Source organism: Dendropsophus ebraccatus, chromosome 4 (genome assembly GCF_027789765.1).
Source record: "Dendropsophus ebraccatus isolate aDenEbr1 chromosome 4, aDenEbr1.pat, whole genome shotgun sequence".
NCBI lineage: Eukaryota > Metazoa > Chordata > Amphibia > Anura > Hylidae > Dendropsophus > Dendropsophus ebraccatus.
The window spans coordinates 138,603,356-138,621,912 of record NC_091457.1 but is presented as its reverse complement, the minus strand read 5'-3'; the positions used below and the strand labels follow the sequence as shown (position 1 = coordinate 138,621,912).

At 43.7% G+C, this 18,557-nt stretch overlaps 1 protein-coding gene across 6 annotated transcripts in view; it reads left to right on the top strand.

The window, feature by feature from the left end:
• Positions 1 to 8,337, top strand: part of SFMBT1 (Scm like with four mbt domains 1) — a 70,569-nt gene extending 62,232 nt beyond the window's left edge. For 5 of the 6 annotated variants that reach the window (XM_069967166.1, XM_069967162.1, XM_069967163.1 and 2 more), the window contains 5 exons: positions 547 to 743; positions 1,787 to 1,965; positions 2,238 to 2,435; positions 4,525 to 4,653; positions 5,622 to 8,337. In XM_069967166.1, coding sequence (XP_069823267.1) covers positions 547 to 743; positions 1,787 to 1,965; positions 2,238 to 2,435; positions 4,525 to 4,653; positions 5,622 to 5,762 — 844 coding nt within the window. In that variant the 3' untranslated portion in view covers positions 5,763 to 8,337. The remainder of the gene's footprint in view (positions 1 to 546; positions 744 to 1,786; positions 1,966 to 2,237; positions 2,436 to 4,524; positions 4,654 to 5,621) is intronic. The other variant, XM_069967167.1, reaches the window with a different exon arrangement.
• Positions 8,338 to 18,557: the final 10,220 nt, after the last annotated feature.

Here is an 18,557-nt window from a genome sequence, read left to right as displayed (position 1 = left end):
CATTAAAAGTTATACATTGCAGGGGATAACATGGTCCCTCTGCTGCCAACCCGTGGCTGTGTCAGGAACTGCAGGGCTGCAAAAGTCTGCACACAGCAGCTAAGCAGTATGTAACTGTGCCGAGTTAGCAATACTGAGCTTCCCCGGTTAACTATTTTTTTTTCCTTTTTAAAAAGTTATATTACTGTATTAAAGAAGTAACGGTGGAAATCCCTTTAAAAAGATAAGTAAATAAAGTGTTTTCAGTGTGAAGGTTAGTGGCAGTACATTAAACTTCGTTATTGTATCTATGACTTACCAGGACATCATTCGGTCTACAATTTGTTTTAATGATGAGATAAAAGGGTATATGTATGGGTATTTTTCCATTCAGAATTGTCACTTCATTCACTTGAGTTCAAATTTATTCATCAATACAGTATGTGACTTAAACAGTAAATTGAAAAAGAAATGGAAAGAACAAAAAAAGTGATGCAAGCTTTTGGTTTATTTTACTTTTTTTATTTATTTACTTTAAAAAAAAATAATTTCTTTGCGTCTTGACAGTGTGATTGGGTTCACTTTTAGATACAAAGGAAAAACATACCGTGCCACAGTGGAGTTGGTGAGAACATCGGATCAGGTCTCTGAGTTCTGTCGAAAAACCTGTATTAAACTGGAGTGTTGCCCGAATCTCTTTGGACCTCTTATGGTTGATGACCAGTGCTCTGAAAACTGTTCAGTGCTCACCAAGACCAAATACAGTAAGTGTTAGGAATACTAATCCATACCATGTCATATAGTTCTAAACTGGATTGTCTTAGAGGGATTCTCTTGCTGCTTTTAGATTTGAGTGAAAATGAACTTCTGTAAAGTAACTTCAGCCCTGTACGGAGAGGAACACCATGGCTCTGCTTTGGTTGCCTAATGCTGACTTTTTTTGCAATGGGTTAAAAAGGTTGCATGGATGGAAAATGCTAGGCTTTGTGTCCCCCATCGGCAGCTGGAAGAAATTACAGCAGGATTCATACATGTTAAATCACAATGAATTCTATGGTAGTTTTAACAAAATTTAAAAATTTCCAAGCCACAAGCAGTTTATTGGAGTTCTTGATACACCTATGCCACCCTTAGAGCCTTTTCACACATGGTTTTTTGGTGTCTTTTGGAGGATCTCCCTGCATGGTGGGGGCTGTCTTGACATTTTCTTGTAGTCTTTGCTGGATAAATGGGCTCCTATAGATACATTTGACGTATGCATTGGGAACTTTTTAGATGCATACTCCAAAAGTCAAACTGAAAGTATCCTAACTAGAGATAAGCGGTTTTCGGGCATTCCCTGGTTCATCTGAACCAAAATGCTCTGCATTTGATTACTGGTGGCTGGAGAAGTTGGATGCAGCCCTAAGGCTGCCTGGAAAACAGCCTATGGCTATATCCATGTTTGCCAGGATTCCCTAGGGCTGAATCCAACTTCTTCAGCTCATCGGACTAACCTGAGCTTGCTCAAGATTCGCACATCTCTAAACTTAACAATGACCAATGACTTAGTAACAGATCCCATGATCAGAAGGATCTGTGTAACTAGCAATACATTATTATAGAAATGGCACAGCATGGCACGTGCATGGACAGATCCATTGTGGAATCTTCCTCCTGACGCTATGTCTGACAGGTCTCACAAAGATTATAATACTCATCTTATCCATCTACTACTGATATTGACCAAAAAGAGTCCATTAACTTTCTGGGTGCAGATCGTGGTGTTCCTGCTGACTGTTCACACTGTAACACTTGTGTCCTATAGCTCATTATTATGGTAAACGTCGTGGACGGAACTTGAGCAATCCTACCGGCATATTGCGGAGCATTGAGGCTGCTCTGAAGAAACCTGCCAAGAGGAGGAAGAGAAGGAAACAATTCTTTGTCCACAAGAAGAAGCGCTCCTCCAACTCTGTAGATAACACCCCTGTCGGAAGCCCTCAGGTATATATCATATATCCTTTATTGACAGATGGTTAAACTTTATTTAAAGATGGGAAAATTCGGCTCCATTCAGGGTATCTCACAGATCATACTCTGCAACCAGAAACAGAACTGGCTGATCCGCTGTTCCATGATCACCAACATGGTCACCAACTTAAATTGGGTCCGTCAGGTTTCCAGCTGGTTACATTTTTTTTGTTCAGTTATTTGAATGAAATCTGGAGAAATATAATTTTTCTAAACACCAAAATAAAAAAAATTCACTTCTCTAGGGAAGTGGAGATGAGGAGGAAGAAGAAGAGGAAGATTACTCCCCAAGTGAAGAGAGTGTCCAAGAACAGCAAGAGGGGTCAGAAATATCAGGAAAAGGGTCATCATCGGCTTCGCCTACCCGTAGTGAACAGTCACTGAACTGTGAGAAGAAAAGAAAACCTTGGATGCTTGAAAGTGAAAAACTTCTTTCAGCTAAGGTATGGGGGTGACAACATGGAGTGACAACTACTTCTAGATCACTTGACATTAGAGAGGAGAACCCGAGTTCATCCGAACCTAAATACTCTGCATTTGAATACTGGTGGCTAAAGAAGTTGCATGCAGCCCTAGGGAGTCCTGGAAAACATAAATACAGCCTGTGGCCTATGGCTGTATCCATGTTTTTCAAGCTAACCTCTTCAGCCATTCACTCTCTCTGGGAACTGCTGGAAATACTAGAGTACAGTGCTCAGCTATCTCCACGGATCTCATGAAAAAAAAATGGTGCGTCTGTCACATGTGCACAGTGCCTTTCCATTCAGCTGAATATGGGCCATAACTAGTGAGAAGTGAGCATGCTCGTCCGATCGAGCATTAGGGTACTCGGAGGAGCATCTCGCGATACTCGAGAAAATCTCATCATCCGTTTCCTGTAAGTTTGGGCGCTTTTTCTCAGCCAATAAACATGCAGGAGACTCTTTGGTACATCCTGGAACCACGCAGGACCGATACATGTTGATAGCAGCTATTGGTTGGCCAGATCAGATGACTCTGCCATATAAAAAGCGCAGCCGGTAGTGCTCACTTCAGACGCATGCTGTGAGAGATCAGGGACAGAGCTGCTGCTTCTCAGGGAGAGTGTCAGTGTAGGATTTAGCGTTCCAGTAGGCAGGGAATACTAGCAATACAAACAAACAGCCCTTTTAAAGGCTTCAAATCTTTTTTTAATAGTATTACTACAGACTGCTGGCTGGGACTTGCAGTGCTGCTACCACGATTTAACCAGCACACTGTGGTGACCGGCTGCTGGCAGAAAGGGGACATTAGGTGTTGCATACAGACCCCTAAGAAGTGCTCAGTAGTCTTTTAGGTTTTTGTGGCTGGTGGTGCTGCTGTACTACATTGTATTGCTGGGATTTGTAGTACACCTGCATAGAACTTAACTGCTCATTGTAAGGGGGTGTCACAGAGTGTGTATAGGTGCAGCCACTACTAGATTGTATCCCATAGCCCCCAAAACTAGTGGGACCCCAAGTATTTTTTTCTGATTTCTGTATTTCATACGCAAGGTCTATCTAAGTTCCATACTGTGCAGTGTTCATAAAATGGTGAACCCCAGGGGTAAGGGTTGAGGACGAGGGCGTGGGGTTCCAAGTGATGTGGTTGCCGTAGGCCGTGGTTCAGGGCAGGGTGACACAGCAGCACCTGTTGAGGAGGTAGCAGTGGCACACCGCAGACGTCCACTCCCTAGCTTCTTTGCCCAACTCACTGGGTCTCATGGTAGACCGATATTGAAACCGCAGCAGTGTGAACCGGTGATCACGTGGATAGCGGGTAATGTGTCCAGTAACTTATCCACCACCCAGGCTTCAACGCAGTCCACCCACACTACTCAAGGGAGTGGAACCCTTGCTCCATTAGCTCAGCCTCCTTCCCCACAGCCTGGCCCCTCCAGGGAAAGAAGGGATTCAGATCCACCACCATGCTCCAAGGAACTCTTTTCTGGAACTTCCCCGAGTCTGAGCAACCGGAGCAGTTGATCTGTCCTGATGCCCAAACTATGCAGCTCACGCAGTCAGTGGGTGATGACAGTGGGGACTTGCAAGCGGGGTTGGAAGAGGTGTCTGACGGTTTTCAGACAGTGAGGTTGTCATAAATTTTTGGGTGGTCCATATGCCTACCTCTGTTTTAACCAGGCTAGTTAGGCATAATGGTGCCATTAGGCAGCCTCAGAGGCATGCATACATGCTGCCCCTGCTGTTTCCTGTCCATTTCCGTTGTGTTTCCATCAATTTCTGAGGTTGTCAGGTTTTCACACGACCTTCCCTCTACGGAACCTGAGTCCCCTCAAAAAATGCTCGAGTCTCCCATTGACTTCAATGGGGTTCGTTACTCGAAACGAGTATCGGGAAATACTTGTCTCTAGTAACGAGCACCTAAGCATTTTAGTACTCGCTCATCACTAGCCATAACCACTTGATTTCGTGGGACAACCCTTTTTACATCTGTGAAAAGCACTCTAACCCAACATTTCTTTCAGGTCATTGACTAATTTTTTAAAGTTTTTTACTTGGTGTTCCTTTGCAGAATGTCCGTATTGAGTTGAGAGAACCCTTGACGTTGAATGGAAGCCCCCTGGACTGGTCGGTGAATGATGTAGTTGAATACATCAAGTCCACAGATTGCGCTCATCTTGCACGACTTTTTGAAGAACAGGTAAAGACTACATACAGTCAGTTATAGGAGAGAGTTCAATGAACTTTCTAAAAATACTTTATTGTAAATGTCCTATAATTTTGCTGCTGCTCTAAGAAAAATAAGATAGTTATGTCACAGTGTTGGATACAGCAGTAGGGAGGGTAAGGCATACAGCAGCTCAAAGTGTGGACAGATGGGAGAAAAACCTTGGAGGACAGCTCACACAGGTTGTGGATAGAGACAACTTAAAAGGTAGTTTGCAGGGTAGACTCATATAGTAAAATAGAGCTCACATAAGTAAAAAAAAAAGTAAACAAAATTTATAATAAAAGCCTATGGAGAAAAATGTTTTTGCAGCATAAAAGTTCAAAGCAAAAGTGAAAAAGTACTTTTCAAAGGTGTCAGTAGCTATAGTTATGTACCCAGAGGTTGCAATGCATACAAAGCCTGCCTAACAGGGTTTTCCGATTTAACCTTACTTGTCCCTATCCATAGAATAGGAGACAAATATGAGATTGCGGGGTATCGGAGTGCTGTACTTGACTTTCTCTGGTGGTTCCATAGAGAATGAATGGAGCTGGGGGGGGGGGCACACAATGATGCATGACTCTCTTCATAAGGAGCTGATCTAGAGATCCTCAGGGGTCATGGAGGTTGGACCCCCAGGAATCCCATGCAAGTACGTTTTAACTTTCACCCACAGTCGCTATTCTCACATAGTGGGCAATAACATCTATAGGCTTGAAGAATGTGGTCTGCCCAACCCTTGTTTCCATGGTCTGCCCAATCCTTGTTTCCAACCCTCTTTCCATTATAATTTTGCCTTGCAGGTTCCACTACTGTCCACTACTGTTTTGGTTAAAAAAAAAAAAAAACTTACCAAAAGACTGGTGTAAAATACTATGTGTGAACATAACCTTAAAATGATCTTCCTCTAAAGACAATCCTACCATATTAACCTTTCTTTCTCCTCTTGCTTCAACCAGGAAATAGATGGAAAGGCTCTTTTATTGCTCAATCTGCCCGCTGTTCAAGACTGTATGGATCTCAAGCCCGCCATGGCTATTAAACTGTGCTACCACATTGAACGAGTGAAGCTGGCTTTCTACCAAAGCTTTTCCAGATGAAGTATCCTTCCGTAGGATAGTGGACATACACCTTTGGTCCGGCACAGCCCATGTGGTCTGAACAAGCCTTAAGTGATTTGCACTTTTTTATAGAACTGTCACTTGTTTACAAGTCCTCCGTGCTATTTCCGTCCTTGGCTGAGGATACGAGGAAATATGTATGTAGTCATTGCTAACCAATTACCTTTAGGTGTAAAGGTACCACTAACTTACTGATGAGTTACTATGGATGTTATATGCAATGCAGTAGAACAAGCTGGATGAAAACCCTCTTATGGGTATTTGTAATAATAAGTGATGAAGGTACATGAATACCAGCCATTTTTTTTCTTTATTGATTTAGACTTATTGAACGCTAAAGAGACACTGTCAGCAGGAATATGGTGTCCTATTTTGGTAGCATAAACTAGTGACAGAGAAGCTGAACAGAATGATGTAACACACACATTGTTCTGTGCAGCTGATCCAGAGATATCCTTCTGATTAACATGGGGAAATGGTCCTCTCCATTATGTGCATGAGCCCAGTAGTCCTGGATATTCATGAGAAGCAGAAAACTCCGCCCACCAGATGCTGTCAACTGTCAATCAGCAGCTGGAGAGCGGGGATGAGGAGGAGGAGGTGTGGCAGGAATCCTATTCTCCTGCATATTAGGAGAACAGCTGAACAGAATGATGCAAGTAATACACCGATCTGTTTAGCATTTCTGTCACTAATTTATGCTGTCTTCATTTAAGATGGAATAAACCTAGTGACAAGAGTCCGTTTAAAGAAGTGGCAAAGTTAGGAGAAGGGTTTACAGGCTGATTAGTGCTGGTCCGCCTGCTGGGACCCTCTATTATCATGGCAATAGAGAAAAACTGTTCCTCCAATAAAGAGGGCTGGATGTACTCTAATCCAGGGACGATTTTCTGCTGTTCTCGTAATTGGTGAGACCCCCCACTGACCAGTTTGTTATCCTGTGGATAGAGGATAACTTTGTGAGTTGGTAATTCCCCTTTAAAGTGGATCTGTAGGCTTAACATGCTGCATACTTAGCTACAAATCCATTTTCTGTATAGATAAAAATGCAAAAAAAAAAGTTGCTCCGTTTGGTGAATCGGTGCAATAAAAGTATAAAGCAGACTTAGTGATGAGAGTAATCCTATCTGTCGATCCTTGGGGGGAGGAAGAATAAAAGGAGCAGCCCCCTAATTGAATACTCATTGTATCCAATGCACATTTGATCCAAGAAACATAATATATTTTTTTTGCTATTTTAAGTACTGCAGCTGTATAGGGCGTCATATTGAGCTGACAGATCCGTGTTAATATGAAATGACACTGTTCTATGATTTCTATCTGAGAATAACCTTTAGATGTGTTAAGTTCTTCTCTGTGTTAACCTTGCACAACGTCTTAATTTTGGTTGTACTTTTGTAAATACACTCGCTTCCACTGTAAAACTGCACATTATGGGAGTTCAGTGCAAAGATGTCAACGTTTTTAAGTTATTCACGCCAAGCTTCCGTTTAGTCCATGCAGTGAATCCTGTACGTGTCAGATTTCCATACGTTCTGCTGATAAGGGGGTTGTGTGACCCATTTCCAGTTGATAAAAGTAGGGGCCATTGTTCAGGACCACCATAGATCGGCCACAGATAGTATCTCTTATCTTATCCAGATCAGTTTCAGTGCATACTATGTAATGCTCCATTTCACCTGCGGAGGCACTGTAGTGGAATGAAATGCTTGTTGCCAGATTTACATATAATATGCAGTTGGTGGTGCTAGCAGTACATATTGGGGGATGTGTTCTCCACTTAAAATTTTAGGCCATTCTGAGAGTCTAGACAAGTAATACTAGCGCTGTCTTGTGGCGAAACCCTCTAAGTAGCCTGGACTGCTGCCACCTAGGAAATGCAAACCCAATGTCTGGAGTATGTCTCCTATTAGAGAGACACGGTAATATATATATACATGTGTATATACTTGAAATTGCAATAAACTTCTTGAGACTAGAGTCTGTGCAGTTGTGTGCTACTCATGCTACCTATTTATATAACCCAGTGAGTTTTTTTATTATTATTTTTTTATTGCTACTGAGCCATTACTGTGTGAACAGTATTTTATCTATTGTAAATCCTTTTTTTTCCCCCTTTTCATTAGGGTAACGGCACGGCTATAATTTATAGCAGCTAATGTAAAAACACAGCGAGTGTTAGACGCATAAAGCGTTGTGTAAATCAGCAAAGCATTAAGTTATGGCCTTCCTGAGTCTTTCTTATTATTGGGTTTTGTTGTATCAGCATCTACGGCATCTTCTTCATTTGAGCGATGCATTATGGGGGAAACATTCATTTTCGCTTCCCCAATTTAGTTAACTATACAGCAGTCGGAGAAGCGAGCTGGGGTTTCTGCATTATTTATTTCCTAGAGAGAAGCCGACCTTCCTATGGTTACATTGTCCTGGAGCCCCGCGTGTGCTCTTTTTACTCCTAGCCATGAATTTGTATTTCTTTTCTATGTTTGGAATGTGTAACCTGTATATATGATGTATAAACTAGATCACAATCAATCAGACTTGATATCTTGAAACACGTTTGTTTTTAATAAATTTGTAATATTTTAACATCAAGTGTTCTTTTTTTCCCCCTTTCTTTTTTTTTTTGGGGGGGGGGGGGAGTAAAGCCCCTAGCAACCAATCAGATTCCACCTTTCATTTTTCAAAGAGTCTGTGAGGAATGAAAGGTGGAATCTGATTGGTTGCTAGGGGCAACTGAGCCAGTTTCACTTTACACCATGTTTGATAAATCTTCCCCTTAGACCGTATATGTGACTGGTGGATGTATGTCTGCTAAAACCCCATCAGTATCTATAAAGCATGAGCAGCGGTTCTTTGTATAGTGCCCCTTTTTAGCTTTTTTTTTTTCTTGGAAAGGTTTCCACTCCCAACCAGTAACCAGATGAGAACTTTAAGGATATGTTCAAACGCTGTAAAATAATGGCTTTTGTTTCAGTCTTCAATGATTTCCATTAAAGTCTATGGAAACAACGGCCGTTGATTTAGACAATGTGTAAAATTTACTGCCGCTGTTCACAGCCTTATTTTACATTATCCACACACAGATTTTTATTTTCACTGTCTGGTCCTGTTTCTGGGGAAAAATCTGACATATATTGCTATTTCCCTTAATTTAATAGATCAGGGAGGCTTCAGGTTCTGTAAAAAACCGTGACGCCACGAATCGGTTGTAATTCCTATGTAACACACACACACACACACACACACACACACACGCTGGACGCTCCATAGTAATTACAACTGATTTGTGACTTCACAGTTTTTTACAGAATCTGAAGCCTGATCTACTGATTTACTAAATTAAGGGAAATAGCAGTATTTGTGCATTTCCCATAATTAATGTACATTAGGAATTTGTCTAACTTTAATAACATATTAAAAAATACGTTTTGGCCGGAGTTGTCTTTTTAAATGTTCATAGTTCTTCAGTTTTTGTAGCTGAATAGTCATGGACTAAGACAGTGTCCCACATCCTGATTAATGCATATGGCTGAAATGGCGTTCCCCAGTGGTTGCATGATGATGTCAATAATCCTGACAACATTGCTACAATTGGTGAATATTTGGGGCTATTTTTTCGGCTACATGCGTTTGTCAGCAAGTGGGAACACAGGCTAAGGTTACTGTGGACAATGCCTGTCACCAGCTGCAGTGCTGTATATCCTTGATCGCCGGATGCACAAGAGGTCAGAAGATGTCACTTATTTTACCATCTGGAGGTCTGACTGACAGCTCTGGATTTCAAGGATGTCCTTTTTTCCCTTGGGTTGTTTTTAATGCTCCCAGTAAAATCTTAATTCGTATGGCTAAATCCCAGAGAGTGCTAACCACATCTGGTCCGAGGACCACGTCCTAGATTGTATTACATCATTCGGCAACAATAGCACCTAAATGGGCTTTCAAGTTTAGAAGGTCCAACTCTATATACCCTAAAGCTGGTTTCACACAGCCTTAAAGGGGTTATCTGGTGAAAATCTTTTTCTTTCAAGTCAACTGGTTTCAGAAAGTTATATAGCAGTAGCAAATCTTCATAGAAAACCTTTCCTGCTCTGGACAGTTACTGACATGGACAGAGGTGGCAGCAGAGAGCACTGCAGGACATACAGCAGCTAAGTACTAGAAGACTGGAGATTTTTAAATAGAAGTAAATTACAAATCTATGGAACTTTCAGAAACCAGTTGATTTGAAAGAAAAAGATTTTCACCGCAGGGCCCATTTAAATTTTTGCAAACGCAAAAAAAAAAAAAAAAAAAAAAAGCTGTGGTGTTTACTTTGGCAAACCTGCTTATGGTCAGATGTCAGCACGAAATCAATGGAAATGTATCAAATGCCATACATACTTGGCATGTTCTTGCAGTTTTTTTTTTTTTTTTAGGCCCAAAAAAAATTCCAAAAAAAAATCCTGTGAATGAAGCCACCCTGATAGGCCATCAGAGTTATGGTACAGATTTTTGGTTGCAATTGGTGAAAACAAAACCAGGGATGGATTTAAAAAGAGGAGAAATTTAATTGTTTCCTTTATGGCCTGTTCTCTGTTTATAGTCTGTTCCTGGCTTTGGCGTCAATAATTGCAATGGAAAATCTGACTGTGCAAACATACCCTTCGAGGGATTCCCTCAACTATCACAGTAGAGATTGGTTATAAAGGGTATGTTAACATTGAGTAAAATCTGCAGAATTCTGCGGCGGAGCTCACTGCTGTGGAATCCCTCCTGCCACAGTATCTCTATGGGCCATTGCTCTCCACGCAAAGAATTGACATGGAACTCCGTTGATTTTACTCAGTGTGAACATACCCAAAGAGTCTCTTGCTCTGGAGGACCTGTCCTGTGTTACACATACAATGCATTCACCTGAATAGGCACAGTGTAATGCTGGAGCGGGGAGCCTGATATTCTTGTCTGACATAGTCTGTGGGTTCAGCCAGGAGAAGTTTACAAAATGGTTTGAGCCAGATGGAGAAGAAAAGGAAAACGGAACCCCGAAAGAAGAAGACATCACCTGAGTCACTGGATGTTGCCATGTGATCACTCTACTGTATGTATACTGTATGTGTGGTATCAGTCATTATGTGGTGGTAATGGCAGTGATCAGGGTGTGGCGGTATTATGTCACATAGCAACTATATTTAGAGAGACCTATTTCGCCTATGACTGTATCCATGTTTCCCAGGACTCCTTAGGGCTGCATCCAACTTCTTCACCCACCGGTATTCAAGTGCCAAACAATTAAAGGGGTTGTCCAGTGAAAATCTTTTTCTTTTAAATAAACTAGCGTCAGAAAGTTATATAGATTTGTAATTTACTTCTATTAAAAAATCTCAAGTCTTCCCATACTTATTAGCTGCTGTATGTCCTGCAGGAAACAGCTATGTCCAGAGCTGGAGAGGTTTTCTGTGGGGATTCATAGAAAACCAAGACAGAGTTCCTGTCTCGGACAGAGATGGCAGCAAAGAGCAGTGTGACAGACTGAAAATAAAACAACATTCCCTGCATGACATATAGTAGCTTAAAAGTATGGGAAGAAGAGATTTTTTAATAGAAGTAAATTACAAATCTATGTAACTTTCTGAAACCAGTTGATTTGATTTGATTTATTCAAAAGTATCTCCATCCCAGACATTGCAGTTGTCTGTCCTTACTATAGAGGTGGGGGGGGGGGGGGGGAGGTGGATGTCTGTAGTTTTGTTTATTTCAGACCTACGCCACATACTTCTACCAGAGTGTTATATTTGCAGTGGGAGTTGTGTGAAAACCACACCATTAGAATTTCTCAGAGTGTTTCTGTGTTATTTGCTGTCATTGCGGCCCTGTTCCTCTGTTTACGCCTCTCATTTCTTTTCTGTTATGTTTTTCGCGCCCAGAATAATGTTACATAGTTTAGTTGTAAAAAGACAAAAGTCCATCACGTTCAACTTACAGTATAAGGCTATGTTCACACATACACGTATATTTCCGTAAAACCACGGCCAATGTACAACGGCTGTGGTTATTACGAAAATATACATGCCTTTTCTGCCTATAGGATCCCGGCCGGAGCAAATACACATAGTACACGCTCCGGCCGGGATCCCTAATGGTGCTGCAAACAACTGACATGTCACTTTTCTGCGACTGCAGAAAACACTGTCAGTTCACACAACAGAGCGAGCAGCTCCGACCGCACACTCTATTGTATGCTGTGGGGAGTTCTGATGCGGGCGCACACGGATGCGCCCACATCAGAACTCTGCGGCCCGAAAGATCATCAGGTGAAACCTTCTTTCCTCTAGACCAGGGGTGTCAAACTCAAATACACACTTGGCCAAAATTAAAAAATTGGACAAAGTCGCGGGCCAATCTTAAAATTTAATAAAAAATTGCATGTGGCGTTCCTGGCACTGTCTATCCTAAAGTAATTGTCCCAACATGGTAGTTACCCATTATATCCCTCAAGCAGTAGGTCCCATGTAGTAGCCCCCCCAAATAGTGCCCTACATACTAGCCAGGCCTTCTATTAGAACCCCACATAGTAGCCAGCCCTCCTGATAGTGATCCATGCAGTAGTCAGCCTCCCGATAGCATCCCATATAGTAGCCAGCCCTCCTAATTGTCTTTTATATAGTAGCCAGCCCTCCCCAATAGTCTCTTATGTAGAAGCCAGTCCCTTAAATAGTGTCTTATATAGTAGCCAGCTCTCCCCATAGTCTTATAAAGTAGCCAGCCCTCCCCAATAGTGTCTTATATAGTAGCCAGCTCTCCCCATAGTCTTATAAAGTAGCCAGCCCTCCCCAATAGTGTCTTATATAGTAGCCAGCTCTCCCCATAGTCTTATAAAGTAGCCAGCCCTCCCCAATAGTGTCTTATATAGTAGCCAGCTCTCCCCATAGTCTTATAAAGTAGCCAGCCCTCCCCAATAGTGTCTTATATAGTAGCCAGCTCTCCCCAATAGTGTCTTATTTAGAAGCCGATCTCTAAAATAGTCTCTCATAAAGTAGCCTGCGGCCTACAAGATTATGGCGGTCTGAGCGGCCATCCGGACCACCCATATTATAATCTGCTGCAACGTCAGGAGGGTCAGATTTAACACAGCGGGCCAAAAATAATAGCTCAGCAGGCAAAAAATAATGGCACCAAGGGCCAGATTTGGTCCGTCCCGGTGCCTCTGTTTTCTACCTGGCTCTGCTGATGATGTTCTGAACCTATTGCAGTCACTAAGGCCACATCATCGGCAGAGCAGGGACACTGGGGGAACTCTTAAAAAGTGTCAAAATCTTAGCTTAGACCAGACAATCTAGTGTCACACGTGTCACCTGCTCCTGGTCTTCATAGGGAGATGAATAATATGAGAGGCCGCAGTGTTTCAAGCCCACCCGGGGGTAAGTCAGCTCTGGGATCTGCATAATGGCTCAGCAGCCATAATAAGAGTACAATGCAATCTACGTGCCATGCTGGTGACAGATAGAAACAATTTTCAATGTCCTTAATACCCCTTTTAATTAGACTGGGAAACCCCTTTAACACAAAGGGGGAGATTTATCAAACTGGTGTAAAGTAATTAACATGTTCATTCTTCAGCGCGGACAGGGCAGGAGCGCGCACCTCCCATAGACTCCCATTATGAGCGGGAGGCTAACGGCATTCCGCGGCGGACAATTCCGTTGCGGAATTCCACTACCTTTCCTCAGTAGGACCAGGCCAATTTGAATTTTTGCATAGCACTTGCATTTTTCCACCTAGAAACCCACATGAGCCCTTATTTTTTGCGCCACTAATTGTACTTTGCAATGACAGGCTGAATTTTTTCATAAAGTACACTGCAAAACCAGAAAAAAAAATTCAAAGTGTGGTGAAATTGAAAAAAAAAACAAAAGGCATTTCTTTTATTTTGTGTTTTTTCGTTTTTATGCCGTTCACCCTGGGGTAAAACTGACTTCTTATGTATGTTCCTCAAGTCATTACGATTACAACGATATATAACATGTATAACTTTCATTGTATCTGATGGCCTGTAAAAAATTCAAACCGTTGTTAACAAATATATGTTCCTTAAAATCGCTCCATTCCCAGGCTTATAGCGCTTTTATCCTTTGGTCTATGGGGCTGTGTCAGGTGTCATTTTTTCCGCCATGATGTGTTATTTCTATCGGTACCTTGATTGCGCATATGCGACTTTTTTATCGCTTTTTAGTACAATTTTTCTGGATTTGATGCGACCAAAAATGCGCAATTTTGCACTTTGGGATTTTTTTGCGCTGACGCCGTTTACCGTGTGAGATCAGGAATGTGATTAATTAATAGTTCGGGCGATTACGCACGCGGCGATAGCAAACATGTTTGTTTATTTATTATTATTTATAACCTGGGAAAAGGGGGGTGATTCTGACTTTTATTAGGGGAGGGGATTTTTATTAAAAACAACACTTTTATTTTGACTTTTACACTTATACTAGAAGCCCCCCTGGGATTAGGGTTATTCCCCCTGGGGGGCTTCTAGTATAAGTACACTGATCTCTCATACAGATCTATGCTGCATCAAGTAATCGGATGCAGCTGTCAACTTTGACAGCTGCATCCGATTACTGTATTAGCGGGCACGGCGATCGGACCGTGCCCGCTAATAGCCGCGGGTCCTGGGCTACAAGCAGCACCCAGGACCGCGGCGGTTCAGAGTGCGGCCCCGCTCTGAACACATGGAGGTGGCCCTGGACGTACGGGTACGTCCAGGGTCGCCTAAGGGTTAAAAGAATCTGCAAGGAATAAAAGGTGGAATCTGATTGGTTGCTAGGGGCAACTGAGACAATTCTACTTTACACCAGTCTGATATGTGGTGTGCCACTGTGGGTGTTGCTATTCTTTACACCCCTCGTAAAAGTCTGTACTTATCTGTGATTTTACTATAGCTGTTGTGTTACTAAAGATAACCATTAGATGTCGCTATAGTGTGTACCTGAAGTCTAGAAGCTGCACCGCTGAAGTAAACTAAAGGGTTACTGTTTGTCTATGTACCAGATTATGTTGTCCAGTAGGATTTCTCCTTTCTTCTGACCTATTCTCTCTTTTCTATTCTGTTTCCCTATTGCACTCTTTCCACCTAACCACAGAGCAGCACATTGGCTGGTTAGAAAGTTAGTCCCTTGGCTGAGGGGGAGTTTTAGCTGAGCTTTGGAGGAGAAAGGACGCAGCTCAGATAGCTCTTCTTAGTGGTTCTACCTGGGCCCTCAGAATTCTGCTCATCCCAGGTAACAGGGTCTGGGGCCTGTGTCACCCATCAGTACGGTTCAGCCAAAGCTAGTGGGCAGAAGGTGGTGTGAAGACCATAGAAAAGTTCAAAACGCAGGCACAGGTTGTTTCTTCTTACTCTACAAGTATTCTTCTAAGCACTCCAACATCCCAGCAGAGCACATTACTACTTGGGTTGAGACTCTCACAGCACCCTCCTCTCTACTACCTCAGTACAACCTTATCAACTGTACTACATCTTAAGGGTACTATTACACGGAACGATAATCGGCCGAATTGGCCCGATTCGGCCGATTATCGCTCCGTGTAATAAATGCAATGATCAGCCGATGACAATGATCATCGGCTGATCGTTGATATAGGTTAGACCCTATTTTCGTCGGGCGCCGACCGCGCACCGCTGCGTGTAATAGCGGTGCGTGGCCGGCGACTAACGATATACATTACCTATCCACGTTTCAGGGCTGCTCCTGTCGTCCTCTTCTCCCGGGGTCCCGCGCACGCTCTAGCTTAACAGAGGCCTGTCAGCTGATAGGCCGCTCAGCCAATCACAGGCCGCGGCGGTCCCGGCCTGTGATTGGCTGAGCGGCCTACCAGCTGACAGGCCGCTGTGAAGCTAGAGCGCGCACGGGACCCCGGGAGAAGCGGCCGGCAGGAGCAGCCCTGGAACATGGATGGGTAATGTATGCCAGTTTAGCAAGGGCTGCAAGGACATCGGTAACGATGTCCTTGCAGCTCTTGTCAAACGATTATCGGGCCGTGTAATAGGCCCAGTAAACGAGCAACGATCTAGCAGATCGCTGCTCGTTTACAGGTATTATCGGGCCCTGCTCGGCCCGTGTAATACCACCCTAAGGCCCTATTACGCCAACAGATCTGACGACAGATTATCTGCCAAAGATTTGAAGCCAAACCCAGGAGTGGATTTGAAAAGAGGAGAAATCCAGTCTTTCCTTTATGACCTGTTCTCTATTTATAGTCTGTTTCTGGGTTTGGCTTCAAATCTTTGGCAGATAATCTGTCGTCAGATCTGTTGGTGTAATAGGGCATTTACTCAGCACTTATCTCAGAGATCTGGGTGGTTCTATGTTTGAGTATTTATTGGAACTGTATCAAGTGTATTTCAAGATTTGTTGTATTACCTGCTGCACATTTACAAAGAGTAAACAAAGTCAATGTTATTACCGAGTCTGTGATTACTGGCTACCACCAGGCCCGCTTCTGCCATGAGGCGGAATGAGCCTTCCGCCTCAGGCGGCAGATTTTGCGGTCCGGCAGGGGGGCGGCTTTATGTCCCCCCTGCTGTCATTTTTGTTAAGTATTACTTAACAAAAATGACAGCGGCCGCTCACCTGTCCCGTCGCCCGCGCTCTCCACATCCCGTCAGGTCCCGCGATGTCACCCTGCAGCTGTCACGGACCTCCAGGCTGTGGTGAGTGCCCGGGGTCATGGGGGACGCGCTGGGGTGATCGGGTCGCGCGGGACCCGATCACCCCACTCACTCACCACAGCCTGGAGGTCCGTGACAGCTGCAGGGTGACATCGCGGGACCTGACGGGATGTGGAGACAGCAGAGAGCGCGGGCCGGCTGCGGCGTGGGACAGGTGAGTGGATGGCTGCGGCGACGGGGGGGGAGTGCCGGCCATCACTCGGGGCGGCCGCCTGAGGTTTGCCTCAGGCGGCAGAAACCCCAGAATCGGCCCTGGCTACCACCTGCACAGCATTTACACCGCAACCTTGGGACATTTCCCCTTTCTGTGGGTGGCGGGTGGAGGGTCATTATACTGCTTTGGCCACCTGTGAATACACTATCCCAAGGGACCCTACAGCAACCCAACAGGACACCGACCACAGGGGAGAAGGGTACAACCGGCCTTACACCTTAAAAGCAGGCGTGCCATCACACCTGTGTGCCCACCTGGCACTGGCGTCACGTGACAAACCCTAAGGTCCGGCTGTATCTCAGCCATCCACCACAGGAGTGGCGTCACACTTCCATCTAGCAAGTGACCGGCTGTCCCACTGCTATAACACCATCCGGGGGCTCACCACAGGAAAATCTCACCCAAATTCCCTAAGATTGATTCTTCCCTGACACACACCATACACAAGTAGTCTCCTGTCAGGGTGGCAGTCTAGACAGGTCTCCATGAAGCGTCCTCTTGGCTGAGGGAAGTCTGGTAGTAGGATACAGGCAGTGGTCTAACCAGGTGCAAACACAACTAGGCGCCATGTAAGCGTGAAAGGGAATGCGGCTCTTCTTGCTCGGTTCGCTGTTATAATAACCAAGGTGCCAACCCCTGGGAAAGGTACACAGCACAGCACCCTCATGTAGGCACCAATAGGCTTAGTAGCACTGTGACTGGGGAGTGAGACAGCAGCTCACAAAAAGAAGTCAAGAGTTTCCAGAAAGTTCTATATACTGCAAAATAGGCAGGTGCAATAACAGCAGTAAAACACTTAAAGGGGTACTCCAGAAAAAAAAAATGCTGCTGGTGTCGGAAAGTTATATAGATTTGTAATTTACTTCTATTTAAAATTCTAAAGTCTTCCAGTACTTATCAGCTGCTGTATCTCCTGCAGGAAGTGGTGTATTCCTTCCAGTTTGACACAGTGCTCTGCTGCCACCTCTGTCCATGTCAGGAACTGTCCAGAGCAGCAGCAAATCCCCATAGAAAACCTCTCCTGCTCTGGACAGTTCCTGACATGGACAGAGGTGGCCGCAGAGAGCACTGTGTTTAGACTGGAAAAAAATACATCACTTCCTGCAGGACATCCTGCAACAGGTAAGTACTGGAAGACTTTAGAATTTTAAATTCTAAAGTAAAGCACAAATCTATATAACTTTCTGACACCAACTGATTGAAAGAAAAACTTTTTTGTTGGATAATCCCTTCAAATTTAAATAATAAATGGTAGAAAAGTATATAACACATGTGCTCACTATGACTATCCCTGCAGTGCCCTCTGCTTCATCCCAGCTCAGCCCCATCTATACCATTCAGTACTGTAGCTGAGTCATGTGACCAGCACTTAGCCCACAAGAAAATTACAGGGCTTTATGTGCCTGAGGATGTATGGGTGTTCTGGGTCAGCTGACTACAGGATGACATCATCACCTGGTAGCTTTCAGACCCCTCCCCACCCAGCTGCTACTGATATTCCTATGGGGATATATATAGTTGTGAACCCCCGTTCACATAGTATCCTGAAATCATGTTAAATGCTATAGGTCAAATCGATTTCTCCTTGTGGCAAATATTTCTCTAAAAAGTCCCCTTTAAATAACAAAACGCATCAAAGCTGCTTATAATGTGAATGGAACCAGACTCCATATGAGTCTCAACAGTTTATTGGCCGTCAATGCATGAGGGGAGTTGTATCATGGTTTGTGAGGCACCATGATTACATACATTACATTACTAGATACACGTACTTTACAACAGACACGTACTTGAGCAGACTGCTATATAACGGGTTAACCAGTGACTACAACCCCGCGTTATGAAC